The 19,125-nt window shown below is 58.5% G+C and overlaps 1 protein-coding gene across 1 annotated transcript; it reads right to left on the bottom strand.

Moving 5' to 3' along the window:
• On the bottom strand, nucleotides 1-10,141 carry LFNG (LFNG O-fucosylpeptide 3-beta-N-acetylglucosaminyltransferase). Its single transcript, XM_086472959.1, has 8 exons — nucleotides 9,746-10,141; nucleotides 2,520-2,568; nucleotides 1,527-1,626; nucleotides 1,219-1,372; nucleotides 1,017-1,102; nucleotides 568-733; nucleotides 182-267; nucleotides 1-93 (listed from the first exon to the last, which is right to left on the bottom strand). Exons 1-8 carry the CDS (start codon nucleotides 10,139-10,141, stop codon nucleotides 27-29), a joined length of 1,104 nt encoding a protein of 367 aa, XP_086329085.1. The 3' UTR covers nucleotides 1-26.
• Between the last annotated feature and the right edge of the window lie 8,984 nt (nucleotides 10,142-19,125).

Consider the following 19,125-nt stretch of genomic DNA (forward strand, 5'->3'; position numbering starts at 1 on the left):
ACGAGGTTGGAGGGGACACGCGCCTCCTAGTAAACCACGTTGGCGGGGCACCATGGCGTGTCGGGGTACAGCAGGCAGTGCACGGAGCGAAACCTGCAGAGGAGAGGAGTGGTGCTGAGCATGGGGCGGTGGCAGCCCCGTGGCACCCCGGCTTGGGGGGGACAGGGTCCCCCCGTCTCACCTGGATGGGTCCTCCTCGACAGAGAAGGCTCCCTTCATGTGGATGGAGTTGCGCTTGTTTTCAAACATGCCGTAGCTTAGTGTCACCTGGCGGGGGAGGAAGCACAGGGGGGGTCAAGAGGGCGACATGGCCACGAGGATCAAGCAGGGGCATGGGGGGGGGGGGGCCAGCAAAATTCACCCCATTTGCCAAAGCCCCCAGTCACACTGTGGATCAGCCCGTAGGGACCAGGCTGATGGGGCTTTTTCCCTCCACTGACATTTTTGTCTCACATTAATCAGCATCTTAGCTGCGATGCCCAATTTTTAGGTGACCACATGAAACCAAATGATGGTACCGTCCACCCCAGCCCCTTCACCCACCCCAGGGCATCAGGACGGGGATACCTGTTTGTGGATCTCTGTCTTGGGCACCTGGTGGAGATTCTCCAGGTGCGAGTGGAAGAGGTTGCTCCGGATGAGCTTCACCCCCAGCACGGACTCGATGATGTAGCCAATGGTGCAGTCGTCGGGCAGGCGGATCTTCTCTGCGGTGCTCATGAAGTGGCCCCCGCTGCGGGGAGACAGAGAGGGGCTGCAGAGGAGCAAAGCCCAGGGCACGTGGGCACCCTGCGGGGTCTGGGCTTGGCCGGTGGGTGCCCAGCTCTAATCAAAAGTCAATTAGGGGGAACCGATTCCTTCCCAGCTTGTTTCCAAGCCCTCTGCAGACACCCCCAGCAAGACAAAGACAGCAAGGTGGCGGGACACGGTCCAACGTCCATCCCCAAAGTCGACGTCACTGTGACCCACTGGGACCACGACGAGTCCCTATGGGAGAGCAACGCCAACGCTCTTACCTGGCCCACGGGCTCATCTTCAGCGCCAGCCCCCGGCTGATACAAAACCCCGCTCCGCCCGTGGCAAACCAGAAATGCACAGGGTGCTGCGAGAGAGGGGGGGTGCAATGGCAGTGAGACCTCCTCCCGCCAGCCGGGGAGCAAACCCCAGCCCAAATTAAGCCAGCCCAACCTCTCACTGCCCCTCGCCCCTCTGCCTCACCATCTTGTTCTCGCTGATCCTCTCCGTAGCCTGGATGGGTCGGTCCAGGCTGGGCTTCCCGATGTAGATGTCCTGCGTGTGGGGGTAGCTGGAGAGCAGCTTCACCAGCGTCCGCACGTTCACGTAGTTGTCATCGTCCACGTGGCAGAACCATCTGAGGTGGCAGGAGTGTCACACCAGGCCAGGGCAGCTCCCCAGACCCCACGCTGAGATACGACCCCAAAAACACGAATGGCCTCTTCTTGCGCCACCCCCACGCCCTCGCAGCCCCGCCGTCCCCCGTGGCAGCCCCAGGTCCTCCTGCTTACTTTCTGCCGGACTCGATGAACTTGTCGTACTCCACGGCCATCTTGCAGGACAGGGCCTGGCGGCTGTGGGCAGCCGAGCAGTTGGTGTTGATGACGTTTCCTGCGGGAAGAGGTGGGGGTCAGAGCCTGGCATCGGGGCATCCAGCACCTCCCCGCGCGCTTGAATGGCGACGCTTCACCGCACACATCCTATGCGTGCCAGGGGAATGGAAACCTCATGGAGGTCCCTGATGCTTGGTGGCCTGCACGGCACGCCGTTTTGGGCAAAGAATTAATTTCTTTGGGGAATGGCTTTTGGGTCCACATGAGATAGAGGAAGGGATGAGCAAGGGAGGGATGCAGCAGATACACCAGGGTTGGGCCATATCCCACATGCTATGCATGATGCCATCCTACATCACCTTGCCTATCCCAGGGCCATGTACCAGCCACTCTGGAAGCAAGGGGGTGTCCCTGAGCCAGCTTCTCAGGACATGATAGCCAAAATCCTTCCCTATTCCTGCTGCCTTTTCCTGCAGCAGCCACCTGTTATTTGCTCGCCCAGCTCAAAGGCAATTGCTTCCCGGCCTGAAAAGGAGTCATTTGCATGGGGAGAATAGACCACGCTGACCCTGGCCCCTGGGAAGGGCTGCCAGGGAAATGCTCCCATGAAACCCTGGTTGCATTGCCCATCAAACCCAGGTCACCCCAGGGACAAACTGGTGCAAAGGCACCCCACTCTGTTAGCGCAGGTGACAGGGGAAGGAAACCCATCCCCAGGTGGGGCTCCTGGGCAGAAGGTCCTTTAGGGATAATCCATGAAACAAGTTGCCTCTTTCTCAGCCCAGGTCCCTATGGTGAGGACTCCTGAGATTAGCGTCTAACCAGTGGCATTTTGACCATTTTTTCTGAGCTCCCAGGGCAGGCTCCATGCCAGTCATGATCCCCAGGTCGGGGCTTCTCAGGGGACCTGGCCAGGTCATGCACGCAAAGGGACAAGGGCCACAGACTCACGTGCTTGCTTCTTCAGCTCCTCATCCTCCCCATCCGTGAAGATGAAGGTCTAAAAGAGAAGATGAGGCACCTTTAAGGACCAAGGGACTGCGGCCACATGGCTCTGGATGTGGCACAGCACCCCTGGGCAGCACCAGGGATCAGTCCCTCTGGGATGCCAGCGGTGACTTCTTCCCCCTCGCCAAAACCACCCACTCAGCTTCAGACCAAGAAGCGTGCCAAGCCATCCCAGCTGCCGTGCCTCACTGGGGTGCAATCCCCAGCTGCCTCCCAGTGCCTGTGCTGAGCATCCCCATCCCCTCGCCTTCGCCACAGCAGCGGGCAGGGGGATTTTGGGCGATGCAAGGGCCGCCCCAAGCACAATGCAGATGCGTGGATAGGAGCAGGCGACGGGGAACGGATGCTGAGCACGGCTCGATCTCAGAGGGCACTTCAGACTTTAACTGGTGCGGCCGGCACGTGCGGCCGGGGCTGCCAAACCAGCCGCCCCACAGCTCTCCCTGCCCAGGCAGGTGTGTTTGCCCACGGCTGCCAACCGCGTCCCCACCTGTGTCAACAGCACGTGGCTGTCCCCGGCCACTTGCACAACACCCCCTGCTCCCTGTGCCCCCCCCTCCCAGGGTGGCTGAGCTGGTGCCGGTGGATGCCTCTCACCAGCCCCACGGAGCGGATGGTCCCTCACTGCCCACCCCAGCATGGCCCCAAACAGTGCCAGGCAGCACCCTACCCCCTCGCCAAGCACCCAAGCTGCACCCCTCTATTTACACAGCTAATTCCTGGCATATGCTGCCTGGGAAGGAGGAGTGGGGGTGCTGCTGTTGGCCTGGGATTTGGGGAAAGGCAAGAAGCAGGGGGAGAGAGCAGGGGGTAGGAAAGGCATCGCCATCAATCAGCGGGCAGCAAACAAAGCTGGAGGAGAGAAACCACAACCAGCTGCCAAGCGCTATTAAAAACCAGACGTGCACAAAAGGGCAAAGGAAGAAAGACAAAAGGGGTGGTGGTGGCGGGGGTGGGGAGGCAGGAGGCGGCAGAGGGGGGGGGGACACGATGGAGCCTGAGCGCCGAGGATGATGAATTACAAGTGAGCTGGAAATTGGGTGCCACCCCGCAGCCGGCCGGCCCCGGGAACGCGCTGGGGTTTTGTGGTTTGTTTGAGGAGGTGGGTACAATAGCGGGGTTGACTTTACTCAGTGGAGGAGAGTTAAGCGGGCAGCGGGGGTTATTAGCATACAGCTGCACTGGTTAACCCGCCCGGCCCGTGTTTGCTCAGGTCCCGAGCAGGGAGAGAGCCCAGATCTGCAGGAAGGCTGAATGGGAGGAGAGTAGGACGTATTTCTAGGGACAGGGCTACAAGTGACCTTTGGGGCTTGAAAAGGAAAAAAAAAAAAAGAAAAAGGAAAAAACTGAAAAAAAAAAAGGATGGAGAAGGTGGGAAGGCAAGCTCGCACAAATGCAGTCTGCCATGCAGCCCAGCTTTTGGGGAGGGACAGGGGTCAGCCCGGCCTTGAGCAAAGGGTTAGGAGATGGGGGACCCACTGAGAAGGAGGGGACAGCTGGGGGCTGAGGACCTTAGCCCACGAGCTGCTGGGACAAGGATGCCCGTGGTCGTTGTGGCCCCAGAGACACACACATCACTGCTGGGGTGGGACAGGGTCAGTGCTGTGCGTGGAGGAGGAGGATGTCACCCCCAACCGACTTGAAGTCCAGCCAGCACCTCGCTGCTGGTCCCCATTTCCCCCAGGTGCTCAGGGAGGAGTCAGGCAGCTGCTGGGGGTATGAGCTGAACCAAGGCAACAGGAGACCATCCAAGGATATCCAAGACAACCTCATCCCAAGCCCCTTCTCATCCACCCCAACACATGTGGAGTTCCCTGGGCTCCGGCCCTGCACAGGCGAGACAGAAAATGTTTGCTTGATTAGCTCAGAAACGCCATCCAGCAACTGCCTTCAGCTGCTCCAAAAATAACCCCACAAGTAATCCTTCAGCTCAGCCACTATAAATAGACCACAGGGACAATTGTTTATTACTCGCCTGCACCGAAACGCTTCATCCTAACGAGGCATCTTCCCCCCCAGCCTCTCCTCACACACATCCCTGCAATTTTCCTGGTGTGGATGGACCAGATGGCACCTTCAGGATCAGGACAGGGGTACACAGCCCTGCAAGTCACCTCATAGGGGCTATTGAGGCCCCATTCATTTACCTCCCAGCCCCCCCCCCCCCCCTTTCAGTTACATCTAAAAATGTAAAGCCTTTATTTTTTTTAATTCATTTGTCTGCTTTTCTTGGAGGGGAGCTACATCCTTCCTGCACAGCCCCCTCACCTAGGGCCCCTGGGGAGAGGAGCAGAGGTGCCAGCGAAGCCTGGGAGGGGACAGGCCATGATAGTGGGGGGACAAGAAAGCACCATGTCCATGTGACAGAGAAAAACCACAGATCAGCCTTTGGCATCACCAATGTGGGGCACTGTGCAGAGGGCAGCACCCAGTTTACAGCGATGCAACCAGGGCAGGACACTGCAGGCAGTATCCCGGAGCTGTCACCTACCAAGCCACCACCTCCAGACCCAACACCAGCAGGTCCAGCCCCCCACCAGGCAGAAAGCACCCAAAGCCCTTACACCCACCCCTCTCCACCTCTCTCCCACTTGGCCACCATGCCAGCCATGGCACCAAGGAGTGCCAGGACCTCTTGGTGTCCCCCCCACAGCAACTTTTCCTGCAGGGTGCAAGAGAGGAAGGGCTCACTGCCCCCCCCAGCCCCTGCAGGAAACCTCATTGTTCTCAAAACTGCAGCTTCAAGAAACACAGGATGCCAAATCCCTCCCGAACAATAGCTGCCACCGCTCCACACAGCCCCACACAATGCGCAGCCTCGATGTAGTGGGACCGAGAGGCACCCGGGGTCCCTATGGCCAGGATGGGGTCAGCCACCCCAACCGCCTGCAAGGAGCCAGGCAGCCGCCGGCAGCCCCCTGCCTCCTCCTCACCCTTGAGGAGGGCCCATTTCTCCCCCCCCTCCGCCTTCATTTCTCCTTTCGCAGTGACTCATTTCCCTCTCCACCAACCCAGAGCTCATGGTTGCTCATGGCTGGGTGCTGCTCAAGGCGTCCCACCCGCCAGGGCCACCCCAAGGTCATCCTGTCCCTGGCTGTGCTGCCTGGCCGAGGGTCCCAGCCAACTTCCCTGGGTGACACATGCTCAGCAGACCCTGCACCCACCGTCCCCCCCCCAACTTCCCCAGCAGCACACCCACCAAAAAGGGGAACCTCAGCCAGGCAGACACCCCCGTGATCCTGCGGTGCACAAATCCTGCCCTCACGCCATGTCTTGCTTCACTGCACTGGGAGAGGACGGAGCAGCCCAGCACCCCCGTATGCAGCACCCAGGGGGGGGCTGCACCCCCTTTCACCCCAACGACAAGGGGGAAGCAGCCACCCCACTCGGGTGCAAGGGGAAGGAGGCAGCAAAGAGGTGCTGGAGGGGAGCTCAGCCTCCAGCTGGGCAAGGGGCCGGGGGGGGGGAAGGTGAGGGTGCTGCCAGAGCAGGTCCCTGCTCAGCTTTGTGCCCCCCACAGCAGACGTTTTCCCTCCAGCCTGCGGGGGTTAGGAGGGAAAATCCCCGCCCTCCTTCAACCGGTTGGGAGCAGCGATGGCAGCGTCCCTGCTCCCACGTGGCGGTGGCTTTCCTCAGGAACAAGGGTGTATGGGGGGGGGGTCTGTGCTGGCACAGGGGTCCCAGGGCTGGGACCTGCAGAGGCGGGGAAGGGTCTTGCAAGGCCGCGGGCCCTTCCTCCTCCCGCTCCTTTCGGCAAAAGGAAGAATCCTCCACTGTAATTTTAAATGCTATAATTTTTTAATAACCTCCTCGCAAACAATGAGCTCATTGTGCGGCGAGGGTCCTCCACCCACCCGCCTGGCGCTCCGCGCACGCCGCTCACCGGCTCCAGGGCTTCTATGAACAAGGACAGTGGCATCATTTGAGGCAAGCAATTAAGGGGCTCCTACCCCCAAAAACCACACAGGCTGCCCCGGGGTGGGGGGTGTGGGGGGGGACACGGCACAACAACACACACCTTCACACGTGAGCTGAGTTCAGCAGTGCTCAGCAGGCCCTGGCACACAGCCCAGGGCTGGGGGGGAGCTGGCTGCACTGCGGAGCTGGTTTGGGATGAGCAGACCCCTGGTCCCAGCTGCTCTGGTGGGAGCCCAAGTGGGACACGCCTGCCAGCACCCTCCACCACAGCCACTCTGAGGATGGGGACCCTAGCCAAGGTGCTAGAGAAATCTGGGAGCCGCCATCAGAGGAGCATGCTCTCCAGAAGGCAAACCCGTTCCCTCTGCCCCGAGAGCAGGAATTTTTCAAAGCCTGCAATTATCGTGCCGAGCTGGAGGAAGCCAGCAGATCCCACGCTGGTGGGACAGCAGCCCAGCCCAGCCCAGACCCCTCTGCAGCGTGTGCCGAGCCACCAGCCCGCCTTTGGGTTGCCCCAGGAATGGGGGACGTTTTTTATGCAACTCTGCCACTGCAAATCACCCAACTCAGCAGAAAAGCAGTGGGTTTGGACTCACTCCTGTCCAGGATTTCTGCCTAATGGCCATTTTCCTCCTCCCTCTCTTTTCTTTCAAGTACAAAGTCTCCCCAGACTGCACTCCAGCATCCTAGTGATACTGAGACAGCTGGAAACTCTCCCCAAAGCAAGGAGGGGAAAACCCATAACTCTCCTCCAACAGCAGCTTGTCCAGCCTGGATTGTGCAAACTGAAGAGCAGATTTAGAAGGAAATAGGGATCTGCCCTCCCCTCGCAGACAGAAGCAGGAAGGAGAAGGGGGTGCCCTTTGCAGTGTCTTGGAGGGACAGAGGGCAGGAAACAGGGACTATTGTGGGCAGAACAAAGAGCAGCCAAGGAAGGACACAATAGCTATTGCCCCTATCTGCCAAGGGTCCAGCCTGGAGTTACCTGCTGGATTTAACCCCTTCTCACCAGTGTGTGTGTCCCTCCTGCCTGGCTAATGAACAGCCAAGAGGGAGGTTGGGGTTTGATGCGAGAGGAGGATCAGGGGAAGGAGAGACGTCGCATCAGGCGTGGGGGACTCTCAGGCCTTGGGCAGGAACTTCCCCATGTCAGGGAGGCAGCACATGCGCCTGAGCACCGTTAGCGAAACAAGAGTGAGAGAGGGACAGAATGATTAGCGAGGGGCCTGACTCAGACCAAGAGAGACGTTTGAGCAGAGGCAGCACCCTGCTGTTACCAAACCACCCTCCTGGGCCAGAAACCACAGCGCCAGGCAAGAGGGGATGCATGAATCGCACAGCCTCCCGCCCCAGGACAGGGAAGTATGGGAGAGGAGCCCCATGGCATCAATCCGGCACTCTGCAGGCAAGAAAACCCAGCTTGATGCCAACTTCGAGGGAGCCCGGGGTGCCCCAAAGCTTCCCAGAGACAGCAGCCAGGTCAGCGTGGGAAGACCAAAGCCGATCGCCACCAGCAGCGTGGGTTCATCCCCTCTGCCATCACGCCCCGCTTTGCTCCGCAGGAGTTTGCGCCGCCTCCAGCTCTCTCGGCAGCTCCTTGTCCTCAAGTGCTGTACAAGAGCCGTCACTCAGCGGCTTGGCTTGTCAGGCGGGCACCTCGCCGGGCTGCGGCCCCCCTGGCTTCATGGCCCTCATCTCTAGGCAACCTGACCTGGACACGGCCAGCTCCGGCTCTCCCGTTCCCATGGAAAGTGCCACACAAGAGGCTGCGAAGCCTTTTCTCTGCGCCAGGAGAAAAGGGGCTTTGTTAGCTTGCCCAGGGGGACAGCGTGAGAGCCGAGCCTCGGGTCTCTGGGAATCCAAACGGACAAACGAAGCACAACAAAAAAAGAAAAAAAATCTAGAAGAAAGCTGGAGCTCACAAGAGGGAGGGGGGGAAAAAAAAAAAAAAAAAGAGCAGCCATTCCCAGGATCATCTGTAGGTGCTCAAAGAGCATTTACCCCACCACCACTTGCCACCCCCTTGCAGTGACAGCAGAGCATAAAAGAGGTTTCCATGAAATAACTGTACCAGGGAGAGGCGGCAGAGCCACTGCCAAGCCCAGGCAACTTGGGTAAAAAAAAAAAAACCAAGACAAGATTCACAGAAGGGGGAAAAGAAAAATAAAAAAAGTAGAGCAAGATAATGCTTGGGTAAGCTGCAGGAACCAAGACCCCACAGGGTCCAGCAGATCCAGGTGAAGGAGGCAGGGGCCGGTCGATCCCCCCCCGCCCTCCCCCTCAGCCACTCTAGATTTCCAAAAAAAAAAAAAAAACAGTTTGCAAGCGAGAAACACAATTCCAGGCCAGGAGGAAACACGTGAAGACAGTAGGATGGAAAGGTTAGGACCAGACATAAATTACTTGGAAAGCTGTCTAAGGAGAGAAAAAGTGTCTTAAGAGCAGATGGCAAGGCACATTTCCTAAGGAAACAGCTTTTTTTTTTTTTTCCCCTTTTCAATTTTGCTTCAGTACTTGAAGGACAGGCTAAGGGACTGCCAGGACATCAGTAAGGTCAGGAACGGGACTAGCTGGAACTACCCTGGTGCGGGTGAGCCAGAGCAGACTTGCAAGACTCCTCAGCCACTCCAGTCCTGCCCAGTCCCTGGCAAGGGGACCGAGAGCCTCGGTACATCCCAATACTCTCCCAGCCCTGAGCTGCTGGACTAGGTGTCGTTCGCGTAACCCAACGGCAGGCACCTCGTGGAGCCCTGCTAAACTTCACCCGCAGCCAGACCCTGCGGCCCAGGAGAGCACCCACCATTGCGGCACCAGTGGGCTGGGTTGCATCCCTACCCCTTGCCTCAGTTTCCCCTGTGGAAAGCAACTCGGGGCAAGCTCTGCCATGGGAGCTTCTCAGCAGGAAGGACCCCAGAGGAGAGCTTTCGGGGGCTGCTGTGTGCAAGGAACCCAGGTCAGGCTCTCTCCATCACTCACCCATCCCAAACTCACCCTGCAACGCTGCGTTTCACCCTCCCCAAGACATGCCTAGCTCCAGAACAGCCCAAGACAACCTCAAAATACCATCGTGCTCGGCGATATGGAGGGGAGCAGAAAGAGGAGGTGGCATTTGGCGGGTCACAGCACCCTCCGGAGCCCGGACGACGAAGGGCCGGGACCGCGGCTGACCCTCGTGGGCTGCAGCCCGGACCCTGCCGCCCCACCGGGCCAGCGGCGGGGACCGTCCCCGTCCCCCGTCCCCATCCCCTTACCATGTCGCGGTTGCGGGAGATCCAGGTATCGAGCAGCAGCTCCAGCCGCGCCTTGTGAAACTTCTTGGTGGTCTTGACGGCGATGAAGACATCGCGGGGGGAGATGTCCTCGGCCGGCGGCCGCGGGGGGCTCGGCGGGGCGGCGGGCAGCTCCCGCCGGGCTCGGCTCAGCCGCCCGAAGTAGTCAGCGAAGCTGCGGAGACCGGGAGGACCCTGCGCCGCCGGGGGAGCCACCACCGCCGCCGCCCCCAAGCTCTGCAGCGCCCGCTGCGCCCCGCCGGCCTCCCCCCGGGCCAGCCCCGGTCTCCCCGGCGGCTCCACCATGAGCACCAGGAGGCAGGTGAACATGGAGCCCACGAGGGACAGGAGCAGCTTCCTCCCGCAGCTCTTCAGCATCCTCCCGCCGCGCTCCGCTCCTCCTCCTCCCACCTCCTCCCACCTCCTCCCCCTCTCCTCTCCGCGCCGCCGCCGCCGCCGCCACCGGCCGCGCCGCGCTCCGCCCGCCGCCACCGCCGGCCCCCGCCGCGCCGCCGCCTTTAAACCGCCCCCGCCCCGCCCGGGGAGGGACGGGACCGGAGCCGCCCCCACGCGGGGCGTGGGCAGCCCGCTCCCGGCCCGGCCCTGCCCTGCCCGCAGCCTGCCCGCGCCCGCTCCGTCCCCCCGCGTCTTCCCCGCCGGCCCCCTCCACGCGTCCCGCCCGCCCCTCGCCGCCGTCCTGCCTGGCCTCTGCCCTGCCTGGCCCCTGCTCATCTCCTGCCTGCGCCTTGCCCGGCCTTGCCCACTCCCGGGAGTGCGTGGCAGGGTGCGGGCAGGCTGCCCGCTCCTCCTTCCCGCCCGTCGAGGCCCGGGCAGGGTGCAGGATGGGGGTATGCCGGTCCTTGCAGCACACCCCCCCCCCCCCCCCCCCAGCACACCGGGAGCATCTCTCGCTGCTTCAGCGGCAGCAACGGGGGCGTTTCGCCCCCCCCCCCCCCCCCCCCCCGCTGGTCCTGAGCTGTCATTTCCCAGAGCCCTGTACGGAGGTTTTCTCACAGCCGTGTCCAAGAGGTTACCAGAAAGCCGACCAGCCTGACCAAACTCTGGGCAGTTTCCCATCAGTCTCTTCTGAGGCCAAGCATCATTTAAAAAATAAAAAACCCAAACCCCCAAAACCCACAGCTCTCCTCTCACTTCCACCAGGATCCAGTCTGGTGGGTAAATCTGGGAACGGGGCGCTGGGGAGGGGGGGTGTCTGTTCCCGTCCCTGCTCGGGGAGAGCTGGCTAACCCCATCCCAGGTGCCGCACTGTGCTTTGGAGCTGGTGCTGATGGGCAGGCCCAAGGTGCAGAGGAATCTGAAAGGAGCTGCTACACAGATGCCAAGCAAGCCCCCCCAGTGATCGCTAACCACGATAACGACGCCTTGTTAAACCAGACACCATTTTTCCAGACAGGCAGTGGGAAAAGTGGTGGCTGGAAGGGAAAACTGGGTTGAAATTTGGTCCTGGATGTGCCACCAACCTGCTATTTTACTGACGCCAAACCCGAGGGCCTCTTTTCCCCCTTTATCTTCTGCCTCTGCAGGCAGGGAGCTCTTGGGGTTTTCTCTCCCAGTGTGTGTGCTGCTACAGGGAGGCGGATTTGGGTTTGGGCCTGGGCTGCAATGTAATGCCATAATCAGGGGCTGCTGCATTTTTGGGCAGGGACCTTGTCCAACTTGCATTTTTCCTGCTGTCACGTGCTCCATTCATCTCTGGCACTGGATAAACAATACCATAATACCAGGCAGGACGAAGCAGGGAAGCTGCTTCCTCAGGCAAGACCCAGCATTTGCCTTCTCCTGATTTTGGGCTATCCATTCCCCTGGTCAGCCCTTGAACCACGGCCCCAGGCTGGAAATGCTCGAGGACGCTGTGGGGTTTGGTTTTGCACAGCACTGCCCGTGTCTGGGGGGAGACCTGTGCTGCCAAAGAAGCCTCCCGTAATAAAAGAAAAAAAAAAGCAGTTAGACCGTACAAACACAGGAACCAAATCCCACACTCCCCGCTTCCCGCTATTGCTGCAGAGCCCAGCCTTCCAGTCTCAATTTGCTTTTTTTCGGGCGCCTTTTGTCTCCAAACCGATGGCACAGCAACCGCGGCTTGAGAGGCAGCTGAAAAGCCCGATCGGCAAAACCCTGAATGAAGAAAGAGCCCCTTTCTCCAGGAGCCAAAAGGGGAGGAAAGGCACTTTTCCCCCGACCAGCTGCTCTCCCGCTCCCGCAGCCTCGGCGCTGGCCCGGGACACGTGCCGTGGCCAGATGTTGGGGTCCTGGCTGGCGCCGCGGGGCAAGTGACAATACGGGCTCTGTGTGCCGCCGGCCCCCGAGCGATGCGGTGGGGTCTGCTGAGCCGCTGTGCTGCCGCCAGCACCAGCACAAGGGCTCTCCTGGCCCCCCCCCCGGTGCTACCCGTAACCCCCTTCCCAGGGCTGGCGCTCAGCTCAGCCCGGCTGCCTGGGGTCAGTGAGCTGCGGCAGCGAGGGGAAGCCGTTCTTTCGGTGGCATTGTCCTGCTGGAACGAGACTGACCCGGGATTGTCCAGCCGCTGGCCACATCCCCACAGGCTTCCTCTCCAGGCGCCTGGCCTCCTGGCTCAGCCCTTGCCTGCCCATGTGGATGTCCCCAGTGAGGCATCGTTCCCCTTGGGGAAACAGTGATGGGGTAAGCAGCTGCCCTGCTTACCGCTCGGTGGGCACGGGATGGTACCCGGGAGGCAGGGAGCAGGCTGCCGCGGGGAGGATGCTCTCAGGAGCGCCCTGTGCCCAGTTCATTGGCATTTAGCCTCTCTTCTGGGTATGAAGACCCTAACCCTAACCAGGGTGGCCCCGCCACCACACAAATCTGTGTGCCCCGTAAACACAAGGGCCAGGGGAGAGGGACGGTGTCACGGCTGCTCTGCAGGAGGAATGCCAGGGCTGGGCCGGGAGGGGCATCTCAATTCCTCCCCCAAAAACAATCCAATTTTGGACACAGCCTGTAACTCACCCCACTGAGATGTCTCAGGGTGAGCCTGGTTGTGGCTGCAGGGTGGTGGTGTGCTCCCTGCTCTGCCTGGCTCCACAGGAGTGGGTCTGAGCCAGGACCCACTGCCCAAGTCTCCGAAATCTCAGGGATATGCCCTTTGCAGAGGAACCCCACCAGCTCACTCCCACTGCAAATTAACCTCACCAAAACCCCATACTGGTTTTCCACTGGAGCTGGCTGGATTCAGCCCCGCACAGTCCGAGGGCTGGGGCTGCACGTGGGGCATCTCCCTTTCAGCCATACCACAATATTAGGTCCGTTTAAATTGGTTTAAATCCTCTGCATCGCCCCCGCTCTCAGCCTGACCCCAGTGCTCGATAGGTGGTCCCTAAGAGGCTACCAGGTTCTCAGGGCTGCTAAAAATGGTTAATAAATCCCCAGTAATAAAGTGTTCAGGTCATCTGAGAGAAACGCCGTGCTGGGGCTGCAAAGCTGCATTGTCTGCCTGGAACGATTTACGCGCTTCGTCGGACAGGGGTTAAAAGCTCTGTCAGGCACCGACTTCGCCGCCGTCGTATTGTCGTGGGTATTTAACGGGGTTCAGCCCCGACGTGCAGCCAGGCAGCCTCTGCTCCGACCGCACGGCCGAGGTGTGCGAGGGAGACATCGGTGGAGGGCAGCCCGGGAGCCAGATCCTGCCCGCGGTCCCCCTCTCACCCCCTGCTTTTTCTTTCTGGGATTTTCTGAGAGCACAAAAGAGACTTTGCATCAATTACTGGTAGGAAAACGGCAGCGCCCTGCGGCAGACTTCTGTGCTCCCTGGCTCGGGTTTGGTTAACTTCCCATTGTCTGACGGGCTCTGCTATTCAGGGCCAGTGAGAAGGCTCATATTTTTTCATCTGTTGGGTTTTTTTAGCCACCCTGGGAACATAAAACCTTCCTGCCCTTGTAGCAGACACCATGGCAGTGCCATCAGTGTGGCTGCAGAGAGCGGAGCACGTCAGTGCCTCTCTGCCCAGCACCCAAATCTCCTGCAACGGGTGCTCATGGTGCATCTCCTGGTACTGAACTGTCCCCGTTCTCACTGTCCCCTGATGTGCTCCAGCACTGGCACCGCTCTGTGCCGGGACCTGCTGCAAACCCCATCCACCCTCCGTGGCCTCAGACCCTACATCGCTTTCCCCTTCCACCTCAGGGGACTGCCGGGTCCCCTCGGTGGGGCGGGGGACACACGATGCGATCCATGCAGGGCATTTTGTGATCCCATGGGGCCAGGGGGCTATACAAATGCAAAACGTTATTATTTTCCCGGGGCTGAAGCAGAGGCCTGAGAAAGGTTGAGCGAGAGAGGCAGCGAGCAGGGAACAGCGGGGGATTTAGCTCCTGAAAAGGAGCCGGGGAAAAAAGCGGGCGAAGAGCTTCATTGTGCGCTGGGCAGAGGGGGTCACGAGCAAGTTAAACTGGTTAATGTATTGGAGCAGCTTCCTCCGAGCTGCTGGGAGCAAGCAAAGCCCTGCAACAAAAGGCCGAGGGAGCATTCTTGCGGGGAAAGTGGGCTCTCTTTAAAAGGATTTGATTTCTTTTCTGTCAGTTGAATGGAATTTGGTGGTGACTCCTCCAGGTCTAAGAATCTGGGGCTTTGGCGGTGGCGGGAGGGGACGGTCCCCATCCTCCCCTCCCTGCTCCCGCATTCTTCTCCATCTCCAAGCCCCCTGCTCCCGGATTATGGCCCCCGGTGTTGCGGGGGGAGAGGGGCTTGGGGAACACAAGCAGACCTATAGACGCGCTGATCCTGAAAGAAACAGAGGGGCACGGGGCCGTCCCCTCCCGGCCTGGTTTCTCATGCTCCCTATTCAGCCCAGGGGAGGGGAGGGAGATGTGGGGAGAGGGGAGGGCGGTGGGGCAGCCGCCACTGATTTAATGCCTCTCTCGGGGCTTCGTGGTCAAGGTGGATCTCAGGGGCGATTTCAGCAGTATAAGGTGTGCGAGGGGGGCTTTCTGCTCCTTCCCTTGGGGAGCGGATTTTTAATGTTAAAACCATGGAACGAAGGTAAAAACAGGAGGGAAAGAGAACCTGAACTAGCAAACCAGCTGGATCTGACCCTGCTTTCCCACGGCCTGTGCAGCTCTCTCCTCTCAACAGCAGCTCCTGGGGCAGTTGAGGACTGTCCTTTCACACCTGGCTCTGCCTCCCCAAAATCTCTGGCCTTCCGCTCAGGAGCTCCCCCTCCCTTCATGGATGCACCCACAGAGCCTCGGAGCCAGGGGACTCCCACCGGCAGTGGATGCTGGGCTGGATGCAGGTCTCTCATTTGGTAATGACCCTGACAGCAAACCAGCGGTCTTCAGAGCTGTCCTGGGCTGGAGGCTTGCTGTTGCACACTGCTCAGATTTAACTGCAAGTGTGGGTTTGGGGTGGTAAAAGAAAATAATTGATTACACAGAGCTTAAGTAACCAGTGGCTTTGCACTGCATGAGCTATTGCAGAGCCAGAGCCTTCAGCAGTGGTCAGCAGGGTGGACAGACAGACAGCAGAGGCAGGTGGGGCAGCAGAGGCTCCCACCAACAGTGCCCAACTTATTGTGCCTCAGTTTCCCAAGAGGTGATGTGCCTCCAGCAGAGATTCCATGGTCCCTGTCCCCTGGGCAGCCCTGTTTGGGAGATTCCCTTATGGGCTGCCCGCAGAGCCTGTACGTGTCTGTCTGTACAGAGCAGGGCCAGAGCACAAGCTGAGATCATAGTTTGCTGCAGATGACGGCCAGCCCGTCCCAAGATCCTTCCAGAGGTGGGGTGAGAGGAACTTGCAGCTCCTGGCCTTTAATTTCTGGCCTCTCATTCTTTCTGGCCCCAAATTTTTTTCACATTCCTGTCCTGAGCTGTCCCTCTTTGCACTGCCTTTGTGAAGATATGCCAGGAGCTGATGTCAGGGCAGGCATTTAGAGATTACCCCAAGTAGGAGGCAGGAATCAAGTCTCATACTGGGCTGGGCTGGATGAAGGCCCAGTGAATTCAGTGCCCCATTTCCAGCAACAGCAGAACTGGGGTATAAGGAACAGCAAAAAAAAGCAGGCTGCTCCCGGACCCCATCCCAGCCAAGCCCCGCACCATTTGTCAGCCGCCACTCTGGGTCCTGTGCGAAGGGAGTGGAGGCAAGACTGAGGGAGGCAGGTGAGGTTTGGCCCCAAAACGCCACACCTCAGCCCAGCTTGGGCCACAGCTCATCTGTGCCCAGCTACGCCAGCAGCCACAGGCAAGAGCAGTGCTGGGACCCTCCTTGCTGGGAATGGCCCTGACGCTGCATCGGGGAGCTGAGGTGAACCCGGGTGGCTGCTTGTCCCTGGGGCTCCCCTCCAGCTTGGCATCTGCCTTAATAGCTCCCTAAATCTCCTGATTTAAGGCCCACATTTGATGTACCAGCTGGTTGACCCCCACGATGGGACACTGGCCACACCTTTCCTACCCACAGCTTTCCTGCCCACAGCTACCTACTGCTCCGGGTCTCCAAAACCTTCTGGGGAGAGGCAGGCAGGGAGAGGGAGCCAGGGAGAGGATCGGGGATGCATTTTTAACTCCTTGCCCAGACCTGAGCATCTCGGTGCCTGCAGCTTGCCCTGGAGCAGCAATAGCTCCTGCAGCCACCTGCGCACACCCTCTGCATCCAACCCAGATCAGATATGTGTGTGTCACCTCAGCCCGATATGCTCCTGCCAAGGCTATTTCCAAATGCTGGCTGCCCCCAGGGAACTTGGCTTCTCTCTGAGCCCCCACAGCTTCTTGGCTTCTTCCTTGCCCCTGAGGTGTCCTGATGAAGTTGCTGAGTGGATTTTCAAAGGTAGATCAGGGAGTCAATATTTACCCACCACTTCCCCCAGCTTGCCTTGGTGGTCTCCAAAAGCCCCTTCCCCACTGCACCCCTGGGAAATCGTTTGCTCCCTTCCCATTCTCCCTGCAAAAGGGATTAAAAGCAACAGTTCATTTTTCATGTGACGTTAGTTTAAATAGGAATTTCGCTGCTCTGGCTTCGCCTCGTTTCCGGGAGCCAAAGCTGAGAGAGGGTGGTATTAGTGCTGTGCGAGGCAGGGAGGAGGAGGAGGGAGGTGGGAGTTGAAAGGGGGAAAGGGGGTGGGGACGTGCGGGGGTGAAGATGGGATTAAAACATCCCATTAGAATTTCTGTTTTTGGAAAGCTCACAAAAATGTTGACATGTAGCATGACTAACATAGTGCAAATGTCAGCCCGGCTCTGCGAACAGGGGCCCTCACTCTCCTCCCAACACGCTGGCCCCCTTTTAAGGCAAAAATATACAATGAGCCGCACAATGGCCGAATTCCAGAGAGCAGCGCTAATTGTTTCTCCCTCATGTAGGGCTAATTGCTTCGCTGAAACCATTCGTGCCTGGCCTGGATCCCACGTGTTTTTACCATTTAATTAGGAGAGAAAAGCTGGGGCCAGGAAACGGGATGAGATAAAGGCAGGCAGAGATGGACGAGAGGTCAGGTGCCCTAACCTGGAAAGGAGATGTCCTACATGTCCTCAAGTGGGTAGGGAACAACCTCTGCACCATGCCAGCTTCCAGCGGGATTGAAGCTATGCAGGCACCTGGGAGAGGAGTGGGAGACTGGGACAGCTCATGAGCCTGGTGAGACCAAACGTGAGATGAAGAAATGCCACCAGCAGCAAATGTGTGCAAGAAACACCTTCATCCAGCTGCTCAGTAACTGCTCCAAGGCTCATGCAGACGACAAAGGTACACACAGCTCTTCACCCGGTGCTGTAATTAGGTCTGTCCGTTTGCAGACCTTGTGCAAAGCTTGATCAGGACCCAGAGAGGGGAACAATAGATGGGCAGGAAATGCCTTTTGATGGCTGCTTATTGTCTTCCACCTTCTGGGGGAACTGGAAGTTTAACTGCAGTCTTCCTCTTTCAGGTATTCCTGTACAGCTTCGCTCCTCGGAGGATGCGCCTGGACCACAGCATCATCTGGCGCTAGGCTCCATTGTGCTGAGGAATGCGCATGTGGTTTTCCCCTTGAATAGCTCCTCTGAGACTGCAGCGACCCAGAAACACTGCAGGGCCCCAGCACATCCCCTCCAGGGTAGAAGGGTTTGCTTACAGGTGCCACTGTCTCCTCCAAGGCACAGCGCAGCATCTCTGCTGCCTCTTACCCCACTGCTGGGCTGCAGGTGATGCCACTTCTCACGTTGTAAATAGGGGTGGGTGCACAGGGTTTAATATCAGCACTTCCTTCCCTTTCTCCCCATCTGCCTTATGGAGCGCCGCTTGCTCCACAGCATCCTCTGGGAAGCCTTCATCCAGGCTGCGCAGTTTCACAGGCAGAGAAAGCCACTTAATATATAGGATACAACACTGAAGCACAGCATCTTCTAGGACGGACCCTGATGGAGCTGATCTGTAACTCCTGGAGGCATTACATCTCCCTGTGAATCCAAACAGCTGTGGATTCCTCCTTAGCCCATCTACACACCTTCCTCTGGTGAGAGCAACCAGCAAGAAGCCACCAGCCTTGCTCATTTGATTCACTAGTCCCACGCAAGCCTGTACCACCCCTCATCCCCCCACGAGTGCTCCCAGCACTTAGGATGACAGCATCAAAATTTGCGCTTGGCAAGTTTAATTGCTTGGTGGCCTCTGTGTCAGAACAGCTCTTGGCCTCATAAGCAATACTCCTGGTGGGTCTGGGCACTCGACACAACCATTTCAGATCAATGTGAAAAGATTGTAGCACAGGTCAAAGCACAAATCTCAAAGTGAACCTGGCTCCAGCCTCCACTAGTGCTGCAGAATAGCACCAGGAGCTCTGCTGACGGACTGTCACACACACCCTTGGGCGCAGAGGAGCTGCGACATGTACGGCTAGAGGGTTTTCTTCCAGCTGTCCTGGAGGTGTGGGATGTACTTGGACTCTGCATATCTCTCCACCCAAGCTTTCAGGTTGCTTGAAAATAGGAAGCGTTTTGCCCAACTGCAGAATCAGCCACACAGAGCTCAACCACGGAAACCGCTGAAAATGGGGAATCCAGACTTCAAACATTCCCCAGAAAATCTGCAAATCTCTGTCCCAGTATTACAAGGGTGATCTCTCTGTGTTGCCATGAAAGCCCATAAAAGCACGCCCACACCCTGAGGACAAGGATGTAAAAAAACATTGGAATTTACAACAGCGACTTATTCAGAAGTAAGGCTCCAGGTGAAAACAACTGGTACTTAAAAAAGTGAGAAAGAATTCTCCATAGATGCAAATGCAATACTTGTAAGTCAATATTTGCTCTTGCAATATTGGTACACGCAGAAATGGTTTTCCAACATGAATAGGTTTCTTCCCAGCTGCTCTAGAATCATGTTGTTCAGAAGCATTCAGATCCCCTTCTTAAACTTC

The sequence above is a fragment of the Leptosomus discolor genome, chromosome 14, assembly GCF_034619465.1.
Source record: "Leptosomus discolor isolate bLepDis1 chromosome 14, bLepDis1.hap2, whole genome shotgun sequence".
NCBI classification, from domain to species: Eukaryota; Metazoa; Chordata; class Aves; order Leptosomiformes; family Leptosomidae; genus Leptosomus; species Leptosomus discolor.

Excerpts from the sequence above, each read along its gene's own strand:
- LFNG (XM_086472959.1), bottom strand. The coding sequence starts at position 10,141 with ATGCTGAAGAGCTGCGGGAGGAAGCTGCTCCTGTCCCTCGTGGGCTCC. Across the intron at positions 1,373-1,526 it reads TTCATCGAGTCCGGCAGAAA|ATGGTTCTGCCACGTGGACG; the intron begins GTAAGCAGGAGG and ends CTGCCACCTCAG. Across the intron at positions 268-567 it reads AGACAGAGATCCACAAACAG|GTGACACTAAGCTACGGCAT; the intron begins GTATCCCCGTCC and ends CTCCCCCGCCAG.